The sequence below is a fragment of the Lissotriton vulgaris genome, chromosome 10 (genome assembly GCF_964263255.1).
Source record: "Lissotriton vulgaris chromosome 10, aLisVul1.2, whole genome shotgun sequence".
NCBI classification, from domain to species: Eukaryota; Metazoa; Chordata; class Amphibia; order Caudata; family Salamandridae; genus Lissotriton; species Lissotriton vulgaris.
In genome coordinates this window covers 252,457,523-252,480,316 of record NC_141698.1, presented here as the reverse complement: position 1 = coordinate 252,480,316, position 22,794 = coordinate 252,457,523, and the positions used below count along the sequence as shown (strand labels likewise).

The 22,794-nt window shown below is 43.0% G+C and overlaps 1 protein-coding gene across 1 annotated transcript in view; it reads right to left on the bottom strand.

Annotated features, from left to right (window-relative positions):
• LOC147685058 (GTPase IMAP family member 7-like) overlaps positions 1-22,794 on the bottom strand; it is a 510,455-nt gene that overhangs the window by 4,666 nt on the left and 482,995 nt on the right. Inside the window, exon 6 of the mRNA XM_086940944.1 lies at positions 1,810-3,333. Within this exon, the coding sequence (XP_086797070.1) occupies positions 2,330-3,333 (1,004 nt within the window). The 3' untranslated portion in view covers positions 1,810-2,329. The remainder of the gene's footprint in view (positions 1-1,809; positions 3,334-22,794) is intronic.

The window sequence follows — 22,794 nt, the reverse complement described above, 5'->3', positions numbered from 1 at the left end:
ACTGGACTGTTCCCATGGGGCAACAGGGTCAGAGCTGATTTGCATATCGCCATTGTCTAACCCAGGGTGGTGTGGAGTGCAAAAAACGATGGATTTGGGCCCAGATCTTTTGACTGGGGGAGTGTGTGACATTGATCCACATTCAGTCCATCACTTGTTGTTTTTGCAATTGCCGCCCTAAGTGCGCTGGGGATGCCCAGACGTGGGTCCCAGGCACTCCACACCACTTGGAGTCAAGCTAGCCGGGCTGATGAGAGGTGTTACCTCGAAACCGGTCCGGTCCTCGGATGCTTGATTCCGTTCTGGGAAGGACATGGCTTTTGTAGTTCGGACTGGACTGTTCCCATGGGGCAACAGGGTCAGAGCTGATTTGCATATCGCCATTGTCTAACCCAGGGTGGTGTGGAGTGCAAAAAACGATGGATTTGGGCCCAGATCTTTTGACTGGGGGAGTGTGTGACATTGATCCACATTCAGTCCATCACTTGTTGTTTTTGCAATTGCCGCCCTAAGTGCGCTGGGGATGCCCAGACGTGGGTCCCAGGCACTCCACACCACTTGGAGTCAAGCTAGCCGGGCTGATGAGAGGTGTTACCTCGAAACCGGTCCGGTCCTCGGATGCTTGATTCCGTTCTGGGAAGGACATGGCTTTTGTAGTTCGGACTGGACTGTTCCCATGGGGCAACAGGGTCAGAGCTGATTTGCATATCGCCATTGTCTAACCCAGGGTGGTGTGGAGTGCAAAAAACGATGGATTTGGGCCCAGATCTTTTGACTGGGGGAGTGTGTGACATTGATCCACATTCAGTCCATCACTTGTTGTTTTTGCAATTGCCGCCCTAAGTGCGCTGGGGATGCCCAGACGTGGGTCCCAGGCACTCCACACCACTTGGAGTCAAGCTAGCCGGGCTGATGAGAGGTGTTACCTCGAAACCGGTCCGGTCCTCGGATGCTTGATTCCGTTCTGGGAAGGACATGGCTTTTGTAGTTCGGACTGGACTGTTCCCATGGGGCAACAGGGTCAGAGCTGATTTGCATATCGCCATTGTCTAACCCAGGGTGGTGTGGAGTGCAAAAAACGATGGATTTGGGCCCAGATCTTTTGACTGGGGGAGTGTGTGACATTGATCCACATTCAGTCCATCACTTGTTGTTTTTGCAATTGCCGCCCTAAGTGCGCTGGGGATGCCCAGACGTGGGTCCCAGGCACTCCACACCACTTGGAGTCAAGCTAGCCGGGCTGATGAGAGGTGTTACCTCGAAACCGGTCCGGTCCTCGGATGCTTGATTCCGTTCTGGGAAGGACATGGCTTTTGTAGTTCGGACTGGACTGTTCCCATGGGGCAACAGGGTCAGAGCTGATTTGCATATCGCCATTGTCTAACCCAGGGTGGTGTGGAGTGCAAAAAACGATGGATTTGGGCCCAGATCTTTTGACTGGGGGAGTGTGTGACATTGATCCACATTCAGTCCATCACTTGTTGTTTTTGCAATTGCCGCCCTAAGTGCGCTGGGGATGCCCAGACGTGGGTCCCAGGCACTCCACACCACTTGGAGTCAAGCTAGCCGGGCTGATGAGAGGTGTTACCTCGAAACCGGTCCGGTCCTCGGATGCTTGATTCCGTTCTGGGAAGGACATGGCTTTTGTAGTTCGGACTGGACTGTTCCCATGGGGCAACAGGGTCAGAGCTGATTTGCATATCGCCATTGTCTAACCCAGGGTGGTGTGGAGTGCAAAAAACGATGGATTTGGGCCCAGATCTTTTGACTGGGGGAGTGTGTGACATTGATCCACATTCAGTCCATCACTTGTTGTTTTTGCAATTGCCGCCCGTTTCAATTGCAGCACACCACATTCAGCGAGGTCACTTCCTCTAAACGCGGTGACCATTAGTTAATGGTCTTGCCCATAGTGTACCATAGTTTTGCCTTCCAAGATTACCAGCACGTTGGTTTTAAAACTGGGGCCAAGCTCCAACTTTAGGGAGATGATGCCCTATGTACATTACCATTGCAGGAAAGTCTCCAGCTGCTACGCTCAATTTTATATTCTGTTTCAAGCATTTATCAGCGATGCAGGAGTTGTTGGGTTTGTGTGAGGATTTTATTGAGGTGGTATAGGGTGAATGCAAGAATGAGTCAGAAGGTGGGTGAATGTATGCATGAGTGTAAGAATAAATGATGACGTACTGAGTGCCTAAATCAATTTCCGACTTCAGCCAGACTTTATTGGCCTTGCCACTATTTATTTATATGTTTCCTACCGCACATGACATGTATCATTATAGTCACTTGAGTGATATGCTTTTGCTGTTATGGATACCTTCTTTTAAAACCAACGTCGAATTATTTTGAATATATCTCCCTGTTTACTTCCCAACTCTTTCGCCGTGTCTTCCCTGGCAAGGGCTTCCACATTCTTGGCTGTTTTCTCATTCTTTATGTGAAGATCTTTCAGCTTCTTTTTCTTTTTTTCTTTGTCCCGTAGTTCCTTGATGTGTACGTAAGACTCTTCCCACAGGATATGCTGACTCTCCCGCTGCTCTCTAGCTGCTTTGTCTCTGGCTTCAATTTCATCCCGTAATATCTTCAGTTTCTCTTCGTATTCGAATTTGAGCTTCTCTATCTCTCTTTCGAGACTTTCCGTGCGTGATTTCATCTCCGCTATTTTCTCCTGCACCATCTCCTCGGCTTGCACAAACATGTCATTAGTGTAGCACGTGCCATTGTTGTCACCCACCACCTTGTCAATCAGCTGAATCAGGTCTGAAACTTGCTCTTTGCGTTCTTGTCCTTTTAGCCTGTTGTCGAAGGCGCAGTATCTGTCTCCGCACGATCTGACAAGCTTCGTCAGCTCTCTGTCAGCTGAATTGCCCAAATACCATGTAATGTTTCTGTTGTCGTTCTCCAAGTCATCTCTCCGGGTGAATAAAATAATCATATGTTTCATCACCTGAGTTCCAAATATATCCTGTATCTTCTGAACCGCGACCTTTTCCTCCTCTGTATAGCGGCCAATCTGTAAAACCAGCACAAAGGCATGAGGGCCTGGGGCCGAGGTGGCGACGCAGCGACCCAGCTCAAGGGCCGTTACCTCATGAGAGAGCTTGGTATCAAACAGACCCGGGGTGTCCACGACCACCACCGTTCTCCCCTCCCAGGAAGCTTCTTTTCGGCTGCAGGTCGTCGTTACAGATGAGGATGACACTGTGGACGAAAATGCTTTTTCACCGATGATGGTATTACCCGAGGCGCTTTTACCGACTCCAGTCTTGCCCACAAGAACAACCCTGAGTTCCTGTTTCATTCTGTATGGGTCTTCATACCTCGATTCTGCAAAAGACAAAGCAGATGAGACATTACATAAAAAATAGAATTTGCTGCGCTGTAAAATGCAGTTAGAATAATTATGTAAATCTGGAATCACATGCCCCAAATAAATCCTCCGATTTAATTTTCGTTTTTTACTCCGTTATTCGGATGAAAAAAGACACATGTACTAAAATTACAGTGCGAAAATTCGTATCTTTTGAATAGCTTTCACAATATTCCTCTTGGGGTTACTTTTTGTGATTTTACTACACTGACAGAATTGTATACCATACTCCAAAGTCACACCCTTGCTCATGATTTGGCGGATCTCTTATCAATGAGTTCCCTTCTTTTATATCAGGGGCTGTCTTCTCTGTCCCTTCCAAGAGCATATCTCTCTCACAATGTGTTATATGTATGAAAATGTCTGTTTGTCTGTCTGCCTGCCACCCAAATAGAGCAGAATCTGGTCAATAAACTTATAATGCAAGCTATAAAGCACATTAGCCTGTACAATGAAAATGGGACAAATAGTATGATAAAACCGTGAAGGCCTAATAAGGGTTAAAATCATTACAGGAAATACACTTAAGGATTAGAAATAAGTCTGTTAGTAATTGATATCAATAAATTGCATGAAGCTCAGAATAAAACGGAAAGATTAGTTAAACAGAGGATACATAGTTCAAGTCTAGTGAACGAATCATAAATGAGAGGTCAGACCAGTGTGGTGCTACTTGCTAAAGTCAAAGAAAGGGTAAGAATGAGCCCACCATTCCCAAGAATGGGCTTATAATACATTATGCAATGGGAGTCATGCATTAAAGACAACTGTGCAAGAGTCATACAGTTTGGACCAATCACGCTAAAGGGAGAACAATACAGTTTCTGTGCAAACATTCTCAACATAATCCAAAAGATTCATATAATGTAGTATCTGTCTCCTGATAATACAAAGGTAATTTCTTACTTTACAAGGACAACATTTCATAATGAAGAATGACATTAGGCTCCCAATAGGAGATGCCTTAATTGTGTATCTTTAGAATACTAGTTTCCTTGTTAACATGCTAAGCCATGTTTTCAGTGGACAAGGTCTTGTCTCCACTGAGTTCTCATTTACGTCCTTGTAGTAAAATTCATCCTTCTTGCCCAGATCACCCCCTGTTTAGGTCTTGCCTAGGGAGTGCATGTACTGTCTCTTTTGAGACATGCTGTATCTACTCTGTGATCTTTCCTCACACCCATGACTTATGTTCCTTCCTGTGCCTTTCTACACTGCTTTCTTTTAATTGGTAAAGCGAGAAATAACAATACATATATTAGCGGCATACAGTATTTGAAAGTTAATCCAGGAATAGACTAAAGTGCAGCAAAGTGTAAATCCTCATGTAAGTATATACCATATTTTAGTTTCATCTAATTAATCCACGGGATATAATTTATCTTCCTTATTTTATCACTTGATTATACAGATAGAACCACAGCTTAATTTATATCTCAATTCCCAGACCTCATAGTATTAAGGGCAACTTTATACAAATATAGTACTCTAGCACTGACTAGACAGTAAAGTGAATAAAGAATAGCAGCCTAACGGTAATATAGTTTCCATAATAGAGTAAACGGTATAGTGCATATGAATAGCAGTATTTGGTAAAATAGATCCGCAAATAGTAATAAACATACAGGATTACGATCGGCCTTCAAATGTGTATAACCTATGTAATTTCATATTGTAGGTTCTCAAGGTGCACATTTTCTTTTCTTCTTTTGATCAATAATTGTACATATAAGGACACAGCAAAGCATATACCCTCATTTTCCAAGCTACGAATAAAATTATAGCCTGCTTTAAAAAAATATATTTTTTCACTATAAAAGAAGGGACACTTTTTCTAATCTATATATATATATATATATATATATATATATATACGAAAGTATGCCTTTTTGTCCTTTATGCATTACTACACCATTCATTCGATCGCCATGAAACTTTGGGAAGTTGTTGAGTACACTCCTGCGAAGGTTTCTGGCAAACAAAAAAAAAATCAGTTAAAAGTTGTTGAGTACACTCCCGGAAAAGTTTCTGGCACAAAAAAAAATTGTTAAATATCTGCCCCCCGGCCCTCCAGGGCCCTCATAATCTTTCCAATACTGAACGTTTACAGTTTCCGGTGCGACTCGCTTTTGCAATGACCATCAACAAAGCACAAGGACAATCGCTGCAAGTGTGTGGGCTAGATTTGGAGAATCCGTGCTTCTCACATGGACAACTGTATGTGGCCAGCTCACGCGTCGGAAAACCTTCTGATTAATCTTTTGAATACTGAAATAGACAGCAAATTTGCAAGCATTGTCGACAGTTATAACCCCCAAACGGAAATCGATTAGTCAATCTACATCAGAAGCACGAAAGAAAAAGGCATTACGAGCTTCAGAAACAGACGAACAACAGGAAGCAAGATTAGAAGCTGTTTGAATACAAACTGCTCAAGCCCGTAATTCTCAAACAAACGAGCAACGAGAATCAAGATTGGAAGCCGATCGAGTACGCACTGCTCAAGCCAGTTCTTCTCAAACGAAGAAGCAACGAGAATCAAGATTGGAAACAGATCGATTACGCACTGCTCAAGCCCGCTCGAATGAAATAGGAGAGCAGCGAGAATCAAGATTGGAAAACGATCAATTACGCACTGCTCAAGCCCGCTCGAATGAAACAGGAGAGCAACCAGAATCAAGATTGGAAGCCAATCGAGGACGCACTGCTCAAGCCACACTTAGAAATGTTTTCCATATTAAAATGAATAAGTTTCAATAACAATGACACAATGTAAATTGAATGTTATCATAACGAGTTTCCTTGAATTTCCTTTCTTCTGAGATTGCAGCAACGCGCGACGGGTAAGCTAGTATACTTATAAAAATTGCAAAAGAGAATAAATGCAGCGTTGACTGTTTTGACTTTCCGTCACACGGGCAAAGTGGTAGTTTTGGTTTCCATTTGCCCATCTCAGGGAAAGCTAGTAAAATGTGGAGAGTGCACAGTCTTAGTCTTGTAAGATAGAATTGATGACGCAAGTTAGATATCCAATACAGATATTGTTGTATACCTATCTTGTCCCTCACCAAATTCCTTTATTGTCGATTTTAGGTTTTCCCTAGTTTCCCTCGCAAGTTCCCTACTCCCGACAAGCCCCATTTTCAGTTCCATTTTGCTATATTATAAGTTTTGTACAGGGTCATTGATATCAAAATCCTTGGCAACCTCTTTTAGGAGTTTGTTAATATGTGCCAGCCACACGATTTTGTAACTGTATTCAAGACCCAGGCAATCAATTATGATATCCTGGGTCAACCTGGTTCCAGTTTTCCTCCACATGCCAGGCAGTTAATGGGTATGCTAATATGATCATCAATATAGGGATCTGCAAGCTCCTTGTGTACTATGTAGGAGAGAGTGGAATTTGGGACTGCCAATATTCTCCTTAAATATATATTTTCCTGGGTTTGGAGTGGGGCACAATTACCCCATTCCCCATAGGCCAGCGCCATAGCAACCCCCATAATACATGTACTCTTATAAAGGGTCAATATCACTCTTACTGGCTTGTTCCCTATCTTGGAGGAGAATCTAAAAACAGCCTCTGTTGACCGTAACAATTTCGATTTTAATTCAATCTGTGTCCCCCTGTGGTAATTAGATGTAAGTACCATAGCAAGATACAGGAAAGTGCGAGTTTCGGCTATTGGTACCCCTTTTAAATGATGTGTTCTGATTTTAGACTTCCCCTTCTCACATACCATTGTGAAGGTCTGTTTAAGGACAAGTTTTAGGTCCTGTTCTTCCATGTATTCGGCAAAATGCTCAATCAGAGATTGCAGCCCGTTTGCAGTTCTAGATAGCAAAACTGTGTCATCTTCATACAGTAAAGCGAGGGTTATACGTTCGCCTACTTCATTGGCATCGAACATTCAGTTTTTGTAAACATTGGTCAACGCCATTAATGTGAAGAGAGAACAATAAAGGGGCAAGGACGCAACATTGTCTAATCCCACGTGTTACCTTGAAGCGAGAAGTACACTCGCCATTAGAACCTTATCGTACTCTGGAGGATAAATAATCATACAGTTGAGATAAGTAAAACACATTTCCTTAGGGGCACCCATTTTAGCCAATGCCTGCCACAATCTTCCATGATTAACCAGGCCAAAGGCACTTGTTAAGTCTACAAAACATAAATGCAGATGACCTTTTTTAGAGAGTGTGTATTTGGTAATAATTAAGTGTAGATTGACACATTGCTCTATTGTCCCTATCGCTCTTCGAAACCCAAATTCTGATTCTATAAGTACTGAGTTTTCATTCACCCAGCTTTCTAGTCTTTCCAAAAGTACCCTGCCCATTAATTTTGAAGTTGAATCAAGGAGAGATATAGGGCAATTTTACGTCTCCCCTGTCTCCCTTCTTGAATATCGGTACAATGATACTTTGTGTCCAAGTTGCGGGCAAAAATCCTCCTGCTGAGGCCTTACATACTCTTAATAGGATTGGGGTCCAAAAATGAATGTCTGATTTAAACAAATATATGGGTACCCCATTGGAACCCGGTGCCTTCCCATTGGCACATCTCTCTAGAGGAACTGTGATCTCCTTCAAGGCCCATTGAAGATCCTGATCTGCTTTTGAGCATGAATGATCAAACCATCCGATACATGGCTTGATATTTTTATTACTTTTAGTTTTCAGATCTCTTGCTATCATAGATGCTATATTACAAAAGGCCAAGATAATCTGTGGAACAGGATGTTTTCCCTCTATACAAATGTTCATATCAAGATTATTGTCGTGCACAATTTTTTCGAGAAAGGAGGATGGATTAAGACTTGACTATTTAATACTTTTACCGTTTTCTCCTTGGGTTTCGATGTCTGTTACTAAGTGATCCCATTTTCTGCTATATGAATGACAAACCCAAGGTCAGAAAAAGCTGATGGTGGTCACTGAATATCCTTTCAGTAACCTCACATTTTTTAATCAGACCCCAGCCGATTTCTAAAATCAAAATATGATCACTGATTGAGAAGTAGTTATGATTTTCTTATGTTGGCACCTCCGTGTTCCCTTCAGTGACTAGTTGTTCTAGAAGCTCCAGATTATACTTGTGCATTACTCCATTAATTGACTATCCATAAGAGTTATGAGGAAAGTGAGAATAAACTTGGCCGTGTTCATTCCTGAACCTGCAAATTTCTTCCGATAAAACATCACATCTTTGACAGTTAAAATCACCAGCCCATATGCAAACAGTCATTTAAAAACATTTTGTAAAGTTATCTAGTTTCTTTTCAAGGGTCAAAACAACTTGATTTCCAGTATTATCAAAGCTGTTATTGTAAAAGTTGATTAGCACTATGCACTGGTCTTTGTTAGACTCGAACCATAATCATTGAAACAATTGCGAGATGGTTAAGGATTTTTTCAAAGATAATGAAGATCTGACTGTAATCAAAGTAGGTAGGCCTCCTTTTGCCCTGCCAATATGAGAGAGAGTTGCTGCTGTGATTACCGAAGGCATCCTTCAATATGAAAGGCTGCAGTATCCCATGTTTCTTGTAAAATGATTGATTGACAGCTTTTAATTATTTCTATCCATGCTTCATCCTCTAATCTATTTCTAATCCCTGCAATGTTTCAAGTTATGAGGGCCACGCTTATATGTGATTGTGGCTCTTTTGATACCATCTCAGCAATAGGTTTACTTATTGGGTATTTGTAGGGTTTACCAGTTGTATTCAGTTCTTGCACTGACTTCTTAGATGGTCAGGCGAGGTCGCTACATCTTCTTAATGAGGTGAATCTGTTTGTTACTAGCCATGGCATATGCCTATCTATAGATATAAGGCTGTTATTAATAAATGGGAATTATTCTCCTTCTGGTTTGTAGAAAAACCCAAGAGGTACTGCTATGATGCCTCCTGGCTGTTTCTCCATCATCCTTTGACTGTCTCTAAGAAGTTGTCAGGCCAGATCTGATCAGTGAAAGTTTACAGCAACAGAATCCCCTTGACCAATTTTCCTTAAGGGGCCAACCCAGTTAACTCTTCGTGACATGATAATTCATTGTGAAAGAAAACTTGCACTACAATGACTACTTTTGGTGGACCAATGCACAACCTTATTCTTTAACTCCATCCATGTTTCATTGGCCCCTCTGCCAACTTTGGGGTGTCTTTCAATATGATAGTATATGGTGTTGCTTCAGGTGGTAAATGCAGTGTATCTTGGGGCTGCCTTGAAAGACTAGAAGTTCTATTGTCTATGATGCCCTTGTAGTAATAAATGGTATTGGTTGTTAAGCACATGTGGGTGGGGACTGATTTTCCTAAGCATATGTTTGTGTTATCCTCTACTTGGTCGGATTCAGGGGGGCGAGAGGAACATCGTAGATTACATTTTACGATGAATGGCTCTGTACTTCCATGTTTGCCATCCCAAAATGATTGGTTAGGTTAGATATTTTTTCTGGTGATGTTATATCCTTAATCATTTTCCAATAGATTCGACCTCATGCTTAATAGTTGTTATCTCGGCCATTAGCCTTCTTTCTATGGTGTCTATTTTAGAATGTAACTTCTTAAATGAGCTTTCTAGACTTTTTGGGATGCTGTTCTGTTCTATGTGCTTTACACATCTTTATGCCTTTGGTCAGTTTATTGGGCCTAGTTGACATGGCTTCATTTGGTTGTTAACTTATTTTTTTGCAGTCGAGTAAATCATTTTGGTGCAACTTGACAAAATGGATATCTGTAGTGAAGTTGTTAATACTCGGGGTGCTTTATTTGCATTAGATACAATAGGTGTATATCCCCCTGAACATGATGAGTTATTAGTTCCGCTTTCTAAAATTTAAGGCTGTTTTAGTAATAGCAATGCATTCTTCAGCATTGGCTATTTCATTGTTAATTAGGCACATCGCATTAGTTAAATAATTGGTTATTGGTGTGTCTATAACAGTGATTGATTTCCCCTTTCCTGTTGGGTTTGGCACCAATTTCCGTTTCCCAATGGTTTTGGAATTTAGTTATTTGCGGTAAAATCACCTCTTGCAGGATATAAAATATTGGGAAAACTGCTTACCCTTTGCTCTGGTCCCAAGAATGAAACAAAAGAGGGGTGGCCTAGCCCAGCCATGTTCAGCAGCAGACGGATGCAGACAGGACCACTCTTGGCCCGAGTACATGCCCGGGCGCATCCCGTGCTGAGGGGAAGATGGCAGAGCTTTGTAGCATAATGACCGGGTGCCTCTCCCCGTCAGCAGGTGTGGCCAAACAGGAGCACAGGTGAGCCCTGGGACAGCGAGCCCCACCAGGGCAAAAAACAACAATGGAGGAGGTAGCAACTAAATTCAAAGTATCACAATATTAGTTACCGTAAATCAAACAATGTGCCAAGGTTGTATTTATTATAACTATTGCAAAAAATGAGTTTTCAAACATACTTTCTTGAAGTTACATAAAACAGCCCAGTGGCAGCTTCTTTTGGTTGTCCAGCCTTTGACAGCCTGAGTCAAGCTGCCCCTTAATTAGGTGTGAAGAGACCTAGGGCTGCAACAATAAGCCATTTGGTGGGAGGAGATTTGGTTCCTGGAAAAGCCAGGGCCAAGACAGGGGCTGGAGAGATAAACGGATCTTCAAAGGGAGAAGTCCAGATGTCACAGGACCCATGACACCCTCTGCTTCTTTGATCTTCAGGCAGATGGAATCCCCTCAAATCTGATAAGGAGAGGGGCTGGAAGGAGAGAGTAGAGTACAGTTAGACACCACTTTGGGCTGGGTTAGTCAGACCTGAACTACAAGGAGAGATGTGCTTTCTACATTTTTATTTTTGCTGAGGTATGCATTCTGAGACACAAATATGCCACAGGAAGTTGTTATGGCAGCGGGTGGCAACTTGAGCCATATTGGTTAGGGTGTCCCCCCTCTTGCCAGCCCAGAATGGGGAATAATTGTCAGGGAGCTCCAAGAGCACCCCAGATCCCAGCCTGAAGACATCTGGAGAAGAAGGCCTGACCTGCAGGACCACTGGACTGCACACAAGAAGACTGCACTCAGAAGAACTGCACCTGTTGCACTCTCAAGGCTCCACAACAGAAGGACTTTGCCTGTTTTGAAAGATATGCAGTGGACTCTCTTAGCAGTAACAGGTAGAAATGTGCTGGAAGAAGCCACCTGAAACATCCACTTCAAGGACAACTCAAGTGGACCAGTTTTACCTGGATTTTACTTGGATTGACCAGGTGCAGTTTGGAAATGGTAGTCACAGTCCACAAGAGAAAATCTAGAGCTTCTGAACCATGGGCTGTTGCTGTGGACCCTTTCTGATCCCCAGGGAACCTTTCAGAATAAGATCTGAAACTGTTGGAAATGTTTGCCAACTTTTGTGAAAAAGCCCCATAGGGAGACCTGCATCACTGATGAGAGTTAAGCTGGCGATGGAAACCGCAACTTGGCCTGAGTGCGCATGTTTGCCTCTATGAAAGCTCCAAAGACTCTGAAAGACAAAGTCCTCCAGGACTGATCGAGGCATCATACTGCAGTAGGCCATCATCATTGATTCAAAATCCAGATACGAAAACCGATATCTCGACGTCAAAGGAAAAAGCTCCAAAAAAATAACTAAGTCAGAAAGTAAAAACTCAACCGGGACCGGCCACTTATTGTATCCTACCCGAACTCCATCATGGTTGGTGTGTACCTTTGACTTCATCCCAGTCCAGGGCAACCAGATAGGCGAGATTGGTGCTTCACACTTTTAGACACTAGAAAGAAAATGTTTTTATTTAAAATTTACAAGTTCATATCTCAGGTTTTCTACATCGGATTTTTTCATTTTGGTGTCAGTTCAAAGATAACAAAATTCTCTAATATTATAAATATGTGTTGGATTTTTATTGTGTTGTGCCTTTTACTTATTTACTGTTTTGGTGAAATTAAATGCTTTACACACGTCTCCTAAATTAAGCATTATTGCTCGCCAGCTAAGCTGCCAAGGGTTGAACAACAATTGATTGAGAACTGACTCGAACTGATTTGTGAGTGTGGTGTTGGGAAACAACACTTACAACACAACTTTTACAATGCACTACCTTTACAACAAAACTTTTACAACGCAACATCCATTACAACGCATACCGTTACAACGCATGTCACTTACAACGCATGTCATTACAGCGCAGTCATTACAATGCATACCATTACAATGCATACCTACACTATCCAAAACTTACCCTACTGTTGCACCCCCTGGAGTTAGAATAGTAATTTTTACCCCTACACTATCCAATACTTACCCTACTTTTGCACCTCCTGGAGTTAGAATAGTAATTTTTACCCCTACACTATCCAACACTTACCCTACTGCTGCACCCCCTGGAGTTAGAATAGTAATTTTTACCCCTACACTATCCAATACTTACCATACATGCAATGTAATGTATGCGTTGTAATGGTATGCGTTGTAAATGTAGTATGCGTTGTAGTGGAATGCGTTGTAAAGGTAGTTTCAAAGAATTCGTTGTAATGGCATGCGTTGTAATGGAATGCGTTGTAATGGATGTTGCGGTGTAAAAAATGCTTTGTAAAGGTATGCGTTGTAAAAGTATGCATTGTAACGACATACATCCGTGGTGTTTATTGCTAGCTGTAGGTACCTACCTGAACCTGCTACTAAAATACCTTCCAACATCCCTTGACCGTGTTGTTCCAGTAAATGAAATCTATAGGCCAAAAAAAGAGTGACAGGCTTGGAGGCTGTCCCAGACTAAAGTCACTGTGGAGGGGCCTGATGAAGGAAGGAGTAGGACCAGCAGGAGGAGGATGATGGCCAGTAGGATGATAAAGACCAAGAGGTGGACTACCAAGAAGACTAGGGAAATCAGAGCCACGAAGACTAGGGAGACCTAATCCACAAGGTCCACTGTTGCTTAGACCAGAGTAGACCAGGAAAAACCAGACAAGGAGGAAAAGGAAAGGAAAAAACAAGACTAGGAGCATCTGGACATCGGTGGGAAAATCAGGATTGCTAAATGATGCAGAACAGGGGGATTAGAACTCAATGGATGAGGGCCCAAAGAAATGGAGAGACCATTGCCACAAGCATTCATTGGCACTGGACCAGCACAATGAGGAAGGCTATGAGGTTCCAAGCAGATCAACCAGGACTAGAGGAACAAATCCAACCAGGGCCAGGATTTCACACTCAGATTGACAGACCAAAGAGAACCATGCCAGAGGGGACTAAGATCATATGAACAGGAACAAGGCGAAGGAAGAAAACTAGGAGACCAGGAGGATTAATTGGCTAGAATGGGAGGGGAGGAACAGGAGGGTTAGCCAAGGCCAGTGCAGTAGGAGCAGCACAAGAAAATGAAATACATAAGGTCCAAACAAAGGAGTCTCAGAAGTAAATGGAGTAGAGGAACCATGAGAGGAAGGATTAGGAACGTGCATTAAGGAGAGGTAGATGAAAAGGTCCAGGTTCAGGAGCCTTTGAGCCAGGAGACCCAGAATCCAGAGAATCAGGGGCAGTAGTACATTGGCATGGTGACCAGGCAAACTAGGATGTTAAGGGCCGGAAGGTTCTATGGCTAGCACAAACCATAGCTACCGGCCCATCAAAACTAGGAAAGGCTAGGATGGTCTGTGGTCAGCCAGGTCAAGTTATTGAAGAACCATGAGGACAAGGAGCAGGGCAACTAGGTCTAGGAGGATCAGGATCATATGGACAATGACCATTACGACCAGGAGACAAGGGTAATTAGGGCAGAGACCAGGAATGCATGGGCCAGGAACACAAATTCCCAGAGGAACAGAGCAAGAAACACTTTGTAATCTAAAAGGATAATGACCATGAGCACCAGAAAGAATGCTATAAGGCCCATGAAGAACAGGACCTAGGTAACCAGGGTGGGGATTGCCAAATGGGGAGAAGCAATCATCTGGTGTTGCAGGACCAGGGTGAGGGGTAATGTAAGAAGGCTATCAGAGTCATGAAGACCATGGGTATGGGGCAGTGATGGCCATGAAAATCAGGACAAAATGACCAGGCTCAGAATGAGCTGCACTCGAAGAACTTGCATCAAGAGAGCCAGGACCAGTGGGTTCAGTACAGGATCAATAGGAAAAGGAGGGCCCAGATAATTCAAACCAGGAAGACTAAGACTAAGAGGGCCAGGACACAAATGGCCTGATGGACTAAGGGGACCAGCAGCACAGGGACCTGTGTACTAGGGCTAGGAGGTGCATGACTAGAAGTTCCAGGACAAAGTGACCACGCTCAAGAGGACCAGATAAGAACAGGGCCAGGATGGGCCAAGACAAGGGGATCCAAGAATGGCCAGGATGTTTAAAAGATAACGTTTATGGTGACCATGAGAAGTAGGCCCAAGCAAACTATACAGAACAGGTCTGGAGGATCAGGGCCAAACGGGCACAGAATCATGAGAAAGAGAAGTGCTATGGCAAAACAGAAAAGGATGACAATGACCAGAAGAATCGGAGAGGTAAGAGCTGGGAAACACAAAATCAAAGACAGAAGGATATGCTCTAAGAGAACTAGACAATAAAGACCCAATGTGACAAGGAAGATCAGGTCATTGAGCACCAGGACTAGTGTGAGGAGAAACAGATGAATCAGGACCAGGATGGCCACTGTTATGAGACCAAGGCCACTATGCTAGAAACAGGATGGCCTGGAGAATGAGTAACTGGAGGACCATGGCCAGTTTGTGTAGCTCAGCAAGTGCAAGGAGTAGGAGGACCAGGGGCAACAGGATAATAGCCAGATCCAAGAGATTGGGACGACTCGGAGCATGATGATTATAGCTATTAGGACCAGAGGTCCGGAATAAGCAAAGAAGGTTAGGGTGCAGTACCAAGTGTACCAAACCAGAGCTAAGAGGACAACGACCAGAGGAAGGATTAGAAGGATCAAGACCAAGAAGACCGGAAACAGCCCTAGGAGTGCTATGGGGATGATGACCTTAGGAACAGGGCCCAGCATACCAAATGGAGCAGAAATACTATGACCTGTTACTAGCAGTGAAAGAGGGATTAAGATCAGGAGAAGCATAAGAGCCAGAGCTGGAAACGCCAAGGGAACTGGCATGAATGGCCACTAGGACCAAAATGGCCAGGTTTTGAAGGACCCAAACATAGAAAACGAAGACCAAGAAGGCGCAGACTAGTGAATTCAATGCCCAAGGGACATTAGGAACATGAAAGCTGTATGATCCAAGCAAGGTGGACACGGGGTGGACGAGGAGGCCTGGATACAAGAGACGAGGTGGACCAAGGGGGTTATCTTTGTCAGGAGCTTCTGTACCAGAAATCTAAAGAACAGGATGAGGGGGCTCAGAAGGACCAAATCAAGGGGACCAGGGTTAAGAAGACCAGGAAGGGCTAGAAAGAGCCAGAAGAGGGCTTGAAAGAAATTGGATTGACAATACACCCAGGACTAGGAAGACTAGACGTACAAAGACCCAAACAAGACGGACCAGAAGCAAGAGGATCAAGTATAATGAACAAAAATATAGGAAGAGAATAGGCCTATAAAGAACAGGACTGTGAAGAACAGGAATAGGAAGATCTGTGCAAGGCAAACCAGACCAAAACTGAGCAAGACTTGGAGAACAGAAGCTAGAGAATCATGATCAGACACTCAGGCAACCTGTGCTTTCAGGATAACAGCCAGGAGGACCAGAGCATGGAGGGCAGTGGGTCCACAACCAAGGAGACCAGGAAGAGCAAGTCACAGAGGCCCAGAAAAACCAATACCTGGCATGTCAGATGGCTAAGTTCCTTAGGACCAGGAACCAACTGTAGGATAATTCGGTGGACTAGAAGGATCAAGATAAGCAGTAACAGAGATAGTTGGGCCAGGGTTGGGATGTAGAACCGTGGGGGCCAGGACCTGAAGTAACGCATGGCGCAGGGGAACCAGGGAATACATAAAAGGACCAGTATGGTGAGGATCAGGGGGACCAGGACAGCCAGAGCCACAAGTCCCAGTGGTATTAGACCAGGACCAAAATTACCAGGCCCAGCCCAAGAGGATCTTAGAAAGAGGACCAGTACCAGAGGATGCAGTACCAGGTGGGCAAAGAGGAATGGGTCCAGGATGAGGAGGTTTGGGATGATCCAAAACAGAAGGACTAGGAGTGCCAGGCCTAGGATCCCAGGACACCAGGATCAGGTGGAGAGAGACTCAGACAACCAAAAAGGTTAGGGTGGGGAGAATCAATAGTCAGGATCTGGAGGCCCACCAAATGCCCATAGAGGGTTTTTGAGTGCCTAACAGCTTTGATTTCCAGTTCTGGTAACACTGGGAACCAAGGCAACCAATGATAGACCAGACAAGTGGTCTTCAAAACTCTGTGAGATAGATGATGGAGATATATATGTGGCGGAAGTATTTGGAAAGCCGGCAAAGAAGTGTGGAATGTAAACAAGATCGATAAAGTAGTCTATGTGACTCTAAGACCTTTTCTCTGATATTCCATTTGCTTGCATCTTTAGTGGATGTGTAGCAAGTGTACAGCAGTAAGACTCCTGTGTCGTGAAATTCTGAATACTGGAACCAGTGGGATGCTTTTTTCATGGCCCTTAATACGCACTGCATTTAAAGAAGAGTAGAAACTATTTTCTCAGGCAGTGGACATGTACTAAAAGCATCCCTGTAGTTGGAGGGTGAAGACTGGTGAACAAGACACTGATGTTAGACACGATGGATAAAATGCTACCGAGAGAAATTCAGTGTGTTTCTTATTAGTAAAGGGCTGCTAATTAGTTGTTTTTGAGTGAAAACATAGGGTAGATGGTTAGAGAGAGAGATAGGTCAGCAGTTTCTCGTATTCAAGCCAACAAAGTTTGCCTGTGGCTGATAACTGCTTTAGGATCATTGATGACAACCACGTGCCAATATCTCATGCTTCATTATGTTCTTTTTTTTAATATATATTCTTTACTGGAGAAAGCACCACTGCTAAAGCTGTGAGAGCCATCACCTACCACAAAGACTGATTCTGAGCTTGTAATGGCAGTGTTTTTGGCTTTATTTAGCAGTGATATAGATCATTATTCTTGCTCGCATCTAGTATAGGTATTCTTAGCCTGTGTTGGCCCTTTTAAGCCCTTTTTCCAGACCTAGAAGAGGATAGCTGCTTAATATGCCTTTATTCTTGACTTTAAACTGTCTATTGCCTATTGGCTTTGACATATTAGACATATTGGTATGGTTTATGTAGGTATTCTGACAGAGCTAAGGAGCATTTCACCCCTTTCAGGCCTAAAGCTAGAGAGACTCCATCTTGATGGAAGCAGAGAGGCTTTTTAGGGCAAAAGCAATGTTTATAGTTATAACTGTTGTTCGCCCTAAGCGGACCGGAGAGAACCGGCCAGAGCTGAATCTAATCAGGAATTGTTCCCGGGCTCAGTCTCTAGACGAAACAAGCAGACTGGTCACTGTGGGAGCGTCTAGCGCAAGGAGCCTGGTGCATGGGATTGGTGGGAAGAAGCTGCTGGCTGGAACTTTCCATGAGGAAACAGCATTCTATATTTGTGAAGTGCAGAGGCGGAGTCAAGCAGTCAGTCAGAGGGCAGTCGAGGAGAGAGTCCAGCAGAGAGGAGAGCAGTGGAGTGGAGTTGGCAGAGAGAGAGAGAGAGAGGGTTCAATCTGGAGAAGAGCTGAGTTGAATAGTGAGCTGGAACTGAAGGAAGCAGTCAGAAGCAGTTGCTTATCAGGAGGAGGTGTGAATAGCTGGAGTCTGAAGTAATGCCTTTTAGAAGAGATAGAGGAGAGCTCGTGGATTAACCTATGGGAGCAGATGGAATTGGACATTGGCGCAGAGACAGAGCGAATAAGATAGTGGAATGAACGGTGATCAGAGCGGCAGGAACCATTAAGAGTGAAGACGCAAGGTGGAGAGACAGTTCGTGTGGGGGAGAGGAGTCCAGAGACAGAGCGATCAGCGCAGAGGTGTACCCAAGAGTGCAGGAGAGAGAGAGAGCATGAGATGAGCCAAGGCACAGACGAGAGAGGAACCCAGATGACAGCTAGAACAAGACTTCACACTAATCAGGTGATATTGTTTTCATCACATTAGCTACACTTAATCTTTTCCCTTTCAGCGGAGTGTTCCTGTTATGTGTAATCCTTCTCTTTTAAGTGGTGTGTTCTACCTATAGCCTTTGTCAGATATGTATTAATGTTTATATTACTGTAATAAATGACCCCCAGTTTATAACAAACTGGTGTGTAGCCCCTATTCTTGTTCACTGAAGGTAAATGAAGCTCCTAGGTGAGCACTAGATGCGTGAATGGATGAGTAATCCCAATCAGGTAAGTGGTGATCACATAAATAGGGAGTGAGTGGACCTTTGATGCCAAGAGCAGGTAATACACAATAATCTGGAACCACATTCAAAGTTATTATTGTAGTTTCATCCCGAGTAGACAGCTGAGATAATATCCCAATATATATATATATATGTATAGGTGTTCATAGGAATGTGGTCGTCGTTGATATGCGGCGTTAATGAGAGCACTGGGGGGTCGAACCAGTGTGGATACCCACTGGATTGTGGCTTGAGTAAATGAGAGCACTAGGTAGTGGAACTAGTGTGTAAGTTTCGCAGGATCGCGAACGGTTTGGAAAAGGGAGCATTGGGTTCTGCAGGCCCGTGTGTAGACGCACCAGATTGTGTGTCAGATCTGCCCTAGGGTAGAACGGTCTGGGTCAGGGTGGCCGCGAGACCAACTGATGTGAATAAGTGTGGTGTAGGGTATGGATATCCCTAGTAATCAGTGAGTATTCTTAGTATCCCTATAGATTTAGTGGTGTTCTTAATAATATGAGCTTGTATATTGCGAGTTCCCTATCCTCAGGTAGGTACCAGGTGCCTGGATATAGAGGAGTCCTGAGGACGGAAGGTGAGTACGTTTTGGCTGGGTCACAGGGGCCCCTGGGGGCTGATCCCATCTAAACAGAAAATCCAGCCATTACATTTTGGCGTAGTCGGACAGTTTACGAAGCCTGTGTGCCTGGCCATGTGCTTGGATTGTTTCCCATGTGTTGTGAGTGAGTGCCATGAACGCCATTACATTTTGGCGTAGTCGGACAGTTTACGAACTCTGTGTGCCTGGCCATGTGCTTAGAGAGTTGCCCATGTGTTCTGAGGGAGTGCCCTGAACGCTAGTTCCATCTGGCGTAATGTTGCAGTTTATGTAGCCTGTTAGACCTATTGGCTTGAACAGTTGCAGCGTGAGGAGATTGTATTACATCATGACATTTGGTTTATTCAGGGTGGAAGGAATGGTTTTCATCTTGGTGTTTAAACTGTCAGAGTTGAAGGATGACATTACATGAGGAAGCCAGTTACATCTTTGTGATGGTCCAATTGTATAAATGTGTGTAAAAATGCTTTTAAATTGCCCATTCAATTGCTTGCTGCATCTGCTTATGCTGTGCAATGTGAAATGTGTTCATTGTTCTATGATCTGTGGAGTTCTTTGAATATAGCTCCTTGTAAATATGACTTGTGAATAGCGCCATATTAATGTGACTTGTGAGGTGCAGGTTCTCATGTTGATCTGCTGTGTTCCTTGTGCATTGCGCCTTGGATACATTGTTTGTGAAAAGATTGTCTTGTAAATATGACTTGTGAATAGCGCCATATTATTGTGATTTGTGAGGTGCATGTTCTCATGTTGATCTGCTGTGTTCCTTGTGCATTGCGCCTTGGAAATGTTGTTTGTGAAAGGCTTGTCTTGTAAATATGGCTTGTGAATAGCGCCATGTGGTCATGGCTTGGACAGGGCATGTTATCATTACGTTTGGCAGGAGAGAGCTGGATCTTTCTCGGGTGCTTGGGGATAACGTTTTTGAAAATATGTACGTGTCATTTGTAAACGTGAAGAAATGTGCTAATGATTTTCCCATGTATAAATGAACGTTGGGAAATGTTTCTATTTGAGCTGCCAAAGGGTTAATATCTTGAGTTGAGATGGCAGCCTTTATTTTTTACATGCTGTCAACATGCATGGTTATCTGACCTGACTATAAAAGTCAGTGAATTATTTTAAGGATTTTTGATGGTTTGATTTTGACTTTTTTTTTGGTTCCTTGGTCAGCCTACGTGCTTTGTCAGTTTCTTGACGGAAAGGTAACATCTTGTGTTTTGAGAAGGGTTCTGTTCATTTCACATTCCTTTTGAAATGCGTCTACGAATTTGTGTGGGTTCACCTTGGAACTGATGTGCTTATAAATCAACCAGTGAATTACGGAGAAAGCTGTGTTCTTTTAAAATGAGTGAAATGTTAAAAAGATAGCCCGTTAGAGTGCACGCTACGAGCTGTTTTCATTAATAATTTCTGTGAGGGGTTTCCATCTAGACAGGAATGTGCTGGTTTAATAATTATAAATCTTGCCCGACTGTGCATGGTAACATGTGCTTTTAATTAGTGAAAGGCAATTATTTGCCTTTGAAATGAAAAATGTTAAAATGAAAATGTATGTTTTTATAAATGTGAACTTAAATACAATGTTGAAATGTATCTGCATTTTATGTTGTTTTACAAATTATTTCTCTTTGACAAATGGACCATGTTAATTCGTTTCTCAAATGCAGCATATATAATATTGTATGCCAAAGGTAGTTTCCCCTTTAAATGTCTTGCTTTTAGTTTAATTAGTTGGACAAACGTCTTTTTAAAAAAAAAAACTGGAGCTTTTTTAATTGGCAATGCACTGTAACAGAATTGTTTTTGTTAAATTCGAGCTTCTGTTAGTTACAAAATAAGGCAGGAGAAATTTGTTTTTTGACCTTGGCAGACCAGCTGGTCTGCGCAGACGAGTTTTTTTTCTCATTCTGCAAGTTTCGATCACGTCCCAGTGTGTTATGATGGGCTACAATCCAATTTTCTTCCGCGCACGGCTTGTTTATTTAAGGGCGGGGTGGCCTGGCTCTTCCCTTGGAGTTAGTTAGTTTATGATTGGCTACAGTTCAATTTTCTTCCGCGCACGGCTTGTTTATTTAAGGGCGGGGTGGCCTGGCTCTTCCCTTGGAGTTAGTTAGTTGGATGGGCCTGGGCGGACTCTGACCAGGGAAAATGGGAGGCTTGCAGTGCCCTGCTGATGCTGTCACCATTTGGGCGGTACTCCAAAATTTTTTTTCACACTGTAGCTTAGCTCCTGCCCTGAAGGGTGGTACTGGCTTAGTTAGGATTAGGGTATGTTAGGCCCCACTCAAAGTTATTAAAAGTTAAATTTTGAATGTTTTTAATTAATTAGGATATTTTCTTTTCAATAATGAAAGGCACCCGGGGTGCTTTTTAAATGGAAAATTTTATTTTACAAGAATAATGATACTTCTTCTCTTGTTTCTAGGATTGCTGCAGTTGGGGTGCGTGCGTGCGTCTGCCCACTCCCTTTATTTGTTTTAGCTTTTTATTTTCATGTTATTATTTTAGTTTATTGTTTTGGATGATGGAACCAGACCAGACCAGACCAGACCGGGTGATGGATGGCCGCATTGGAGGAAGTGTCCAGGATGCAGGGTGGTGGCCTACACTGAAGAATTTGGACATTAAATAATCCCTTGGACAATCAAGCCCCACTTTTGAAGCAAAAAAAAAAAAAAACGTGTCACCTATTATGACTAAGTTATTTAATTCCCTGGCCTGCAATTTTGACATCACTACAAGCAGGCCCCACTTTAAAAAAAAAAAAATATGTCACCTATTATAGTTTTTCCAAATGAAGGACTTTTTTCAATGATGGTGCACACATGTGTTTCACCGTGCGATTTAAAATGTTTTTTGTTGTTTTAAGCTTGATGTTACATTAGCTATCTTATAAACATGGGGTGTTTTTATTGTTCTTATATTTTCACCTTGATTGATTAATGGGTGGTTACCTTAAAATTTGGATTGTTCTGGGTAGAGTGTCTTTTAGTATGATTATGTATTAATGTTTGCCCAGACCTTGCAATTGTATTTCTCAGATTTCACTTTAAATTGACAAATGTCAGCAGGTAGGCCTCATTTAGGCCTATTGTTATTTTCATCTCACATACTAGCACCTACACCAATAGTTTCATGAGTCATCATTAGCTTAAGTTGCCTATAGTACGTAAGGCTCATTTAGGCCCTTTCTTGTTCTCTCATTAGAAGTTGAAACACATTTAGTTTTTAAGTTCACAACTGTAGGTAGGCCTTATTTAGCCTTAAGTTGTCCGAAGTAGGCCCATGTAGGCCCCTTGCTGTTTTCATTCAACACATAAGCCCCTACATCACTAGATTTCACCAGTTATCATTAGAAGTTGAGGCACATTTAGTTTGAGGATGCTTTGGTTAGTTTCTTTTGTTATCAGATCCAATCTCAGATATTTTCAGCATTCAAGTCAAGGGTGCTTTGATTT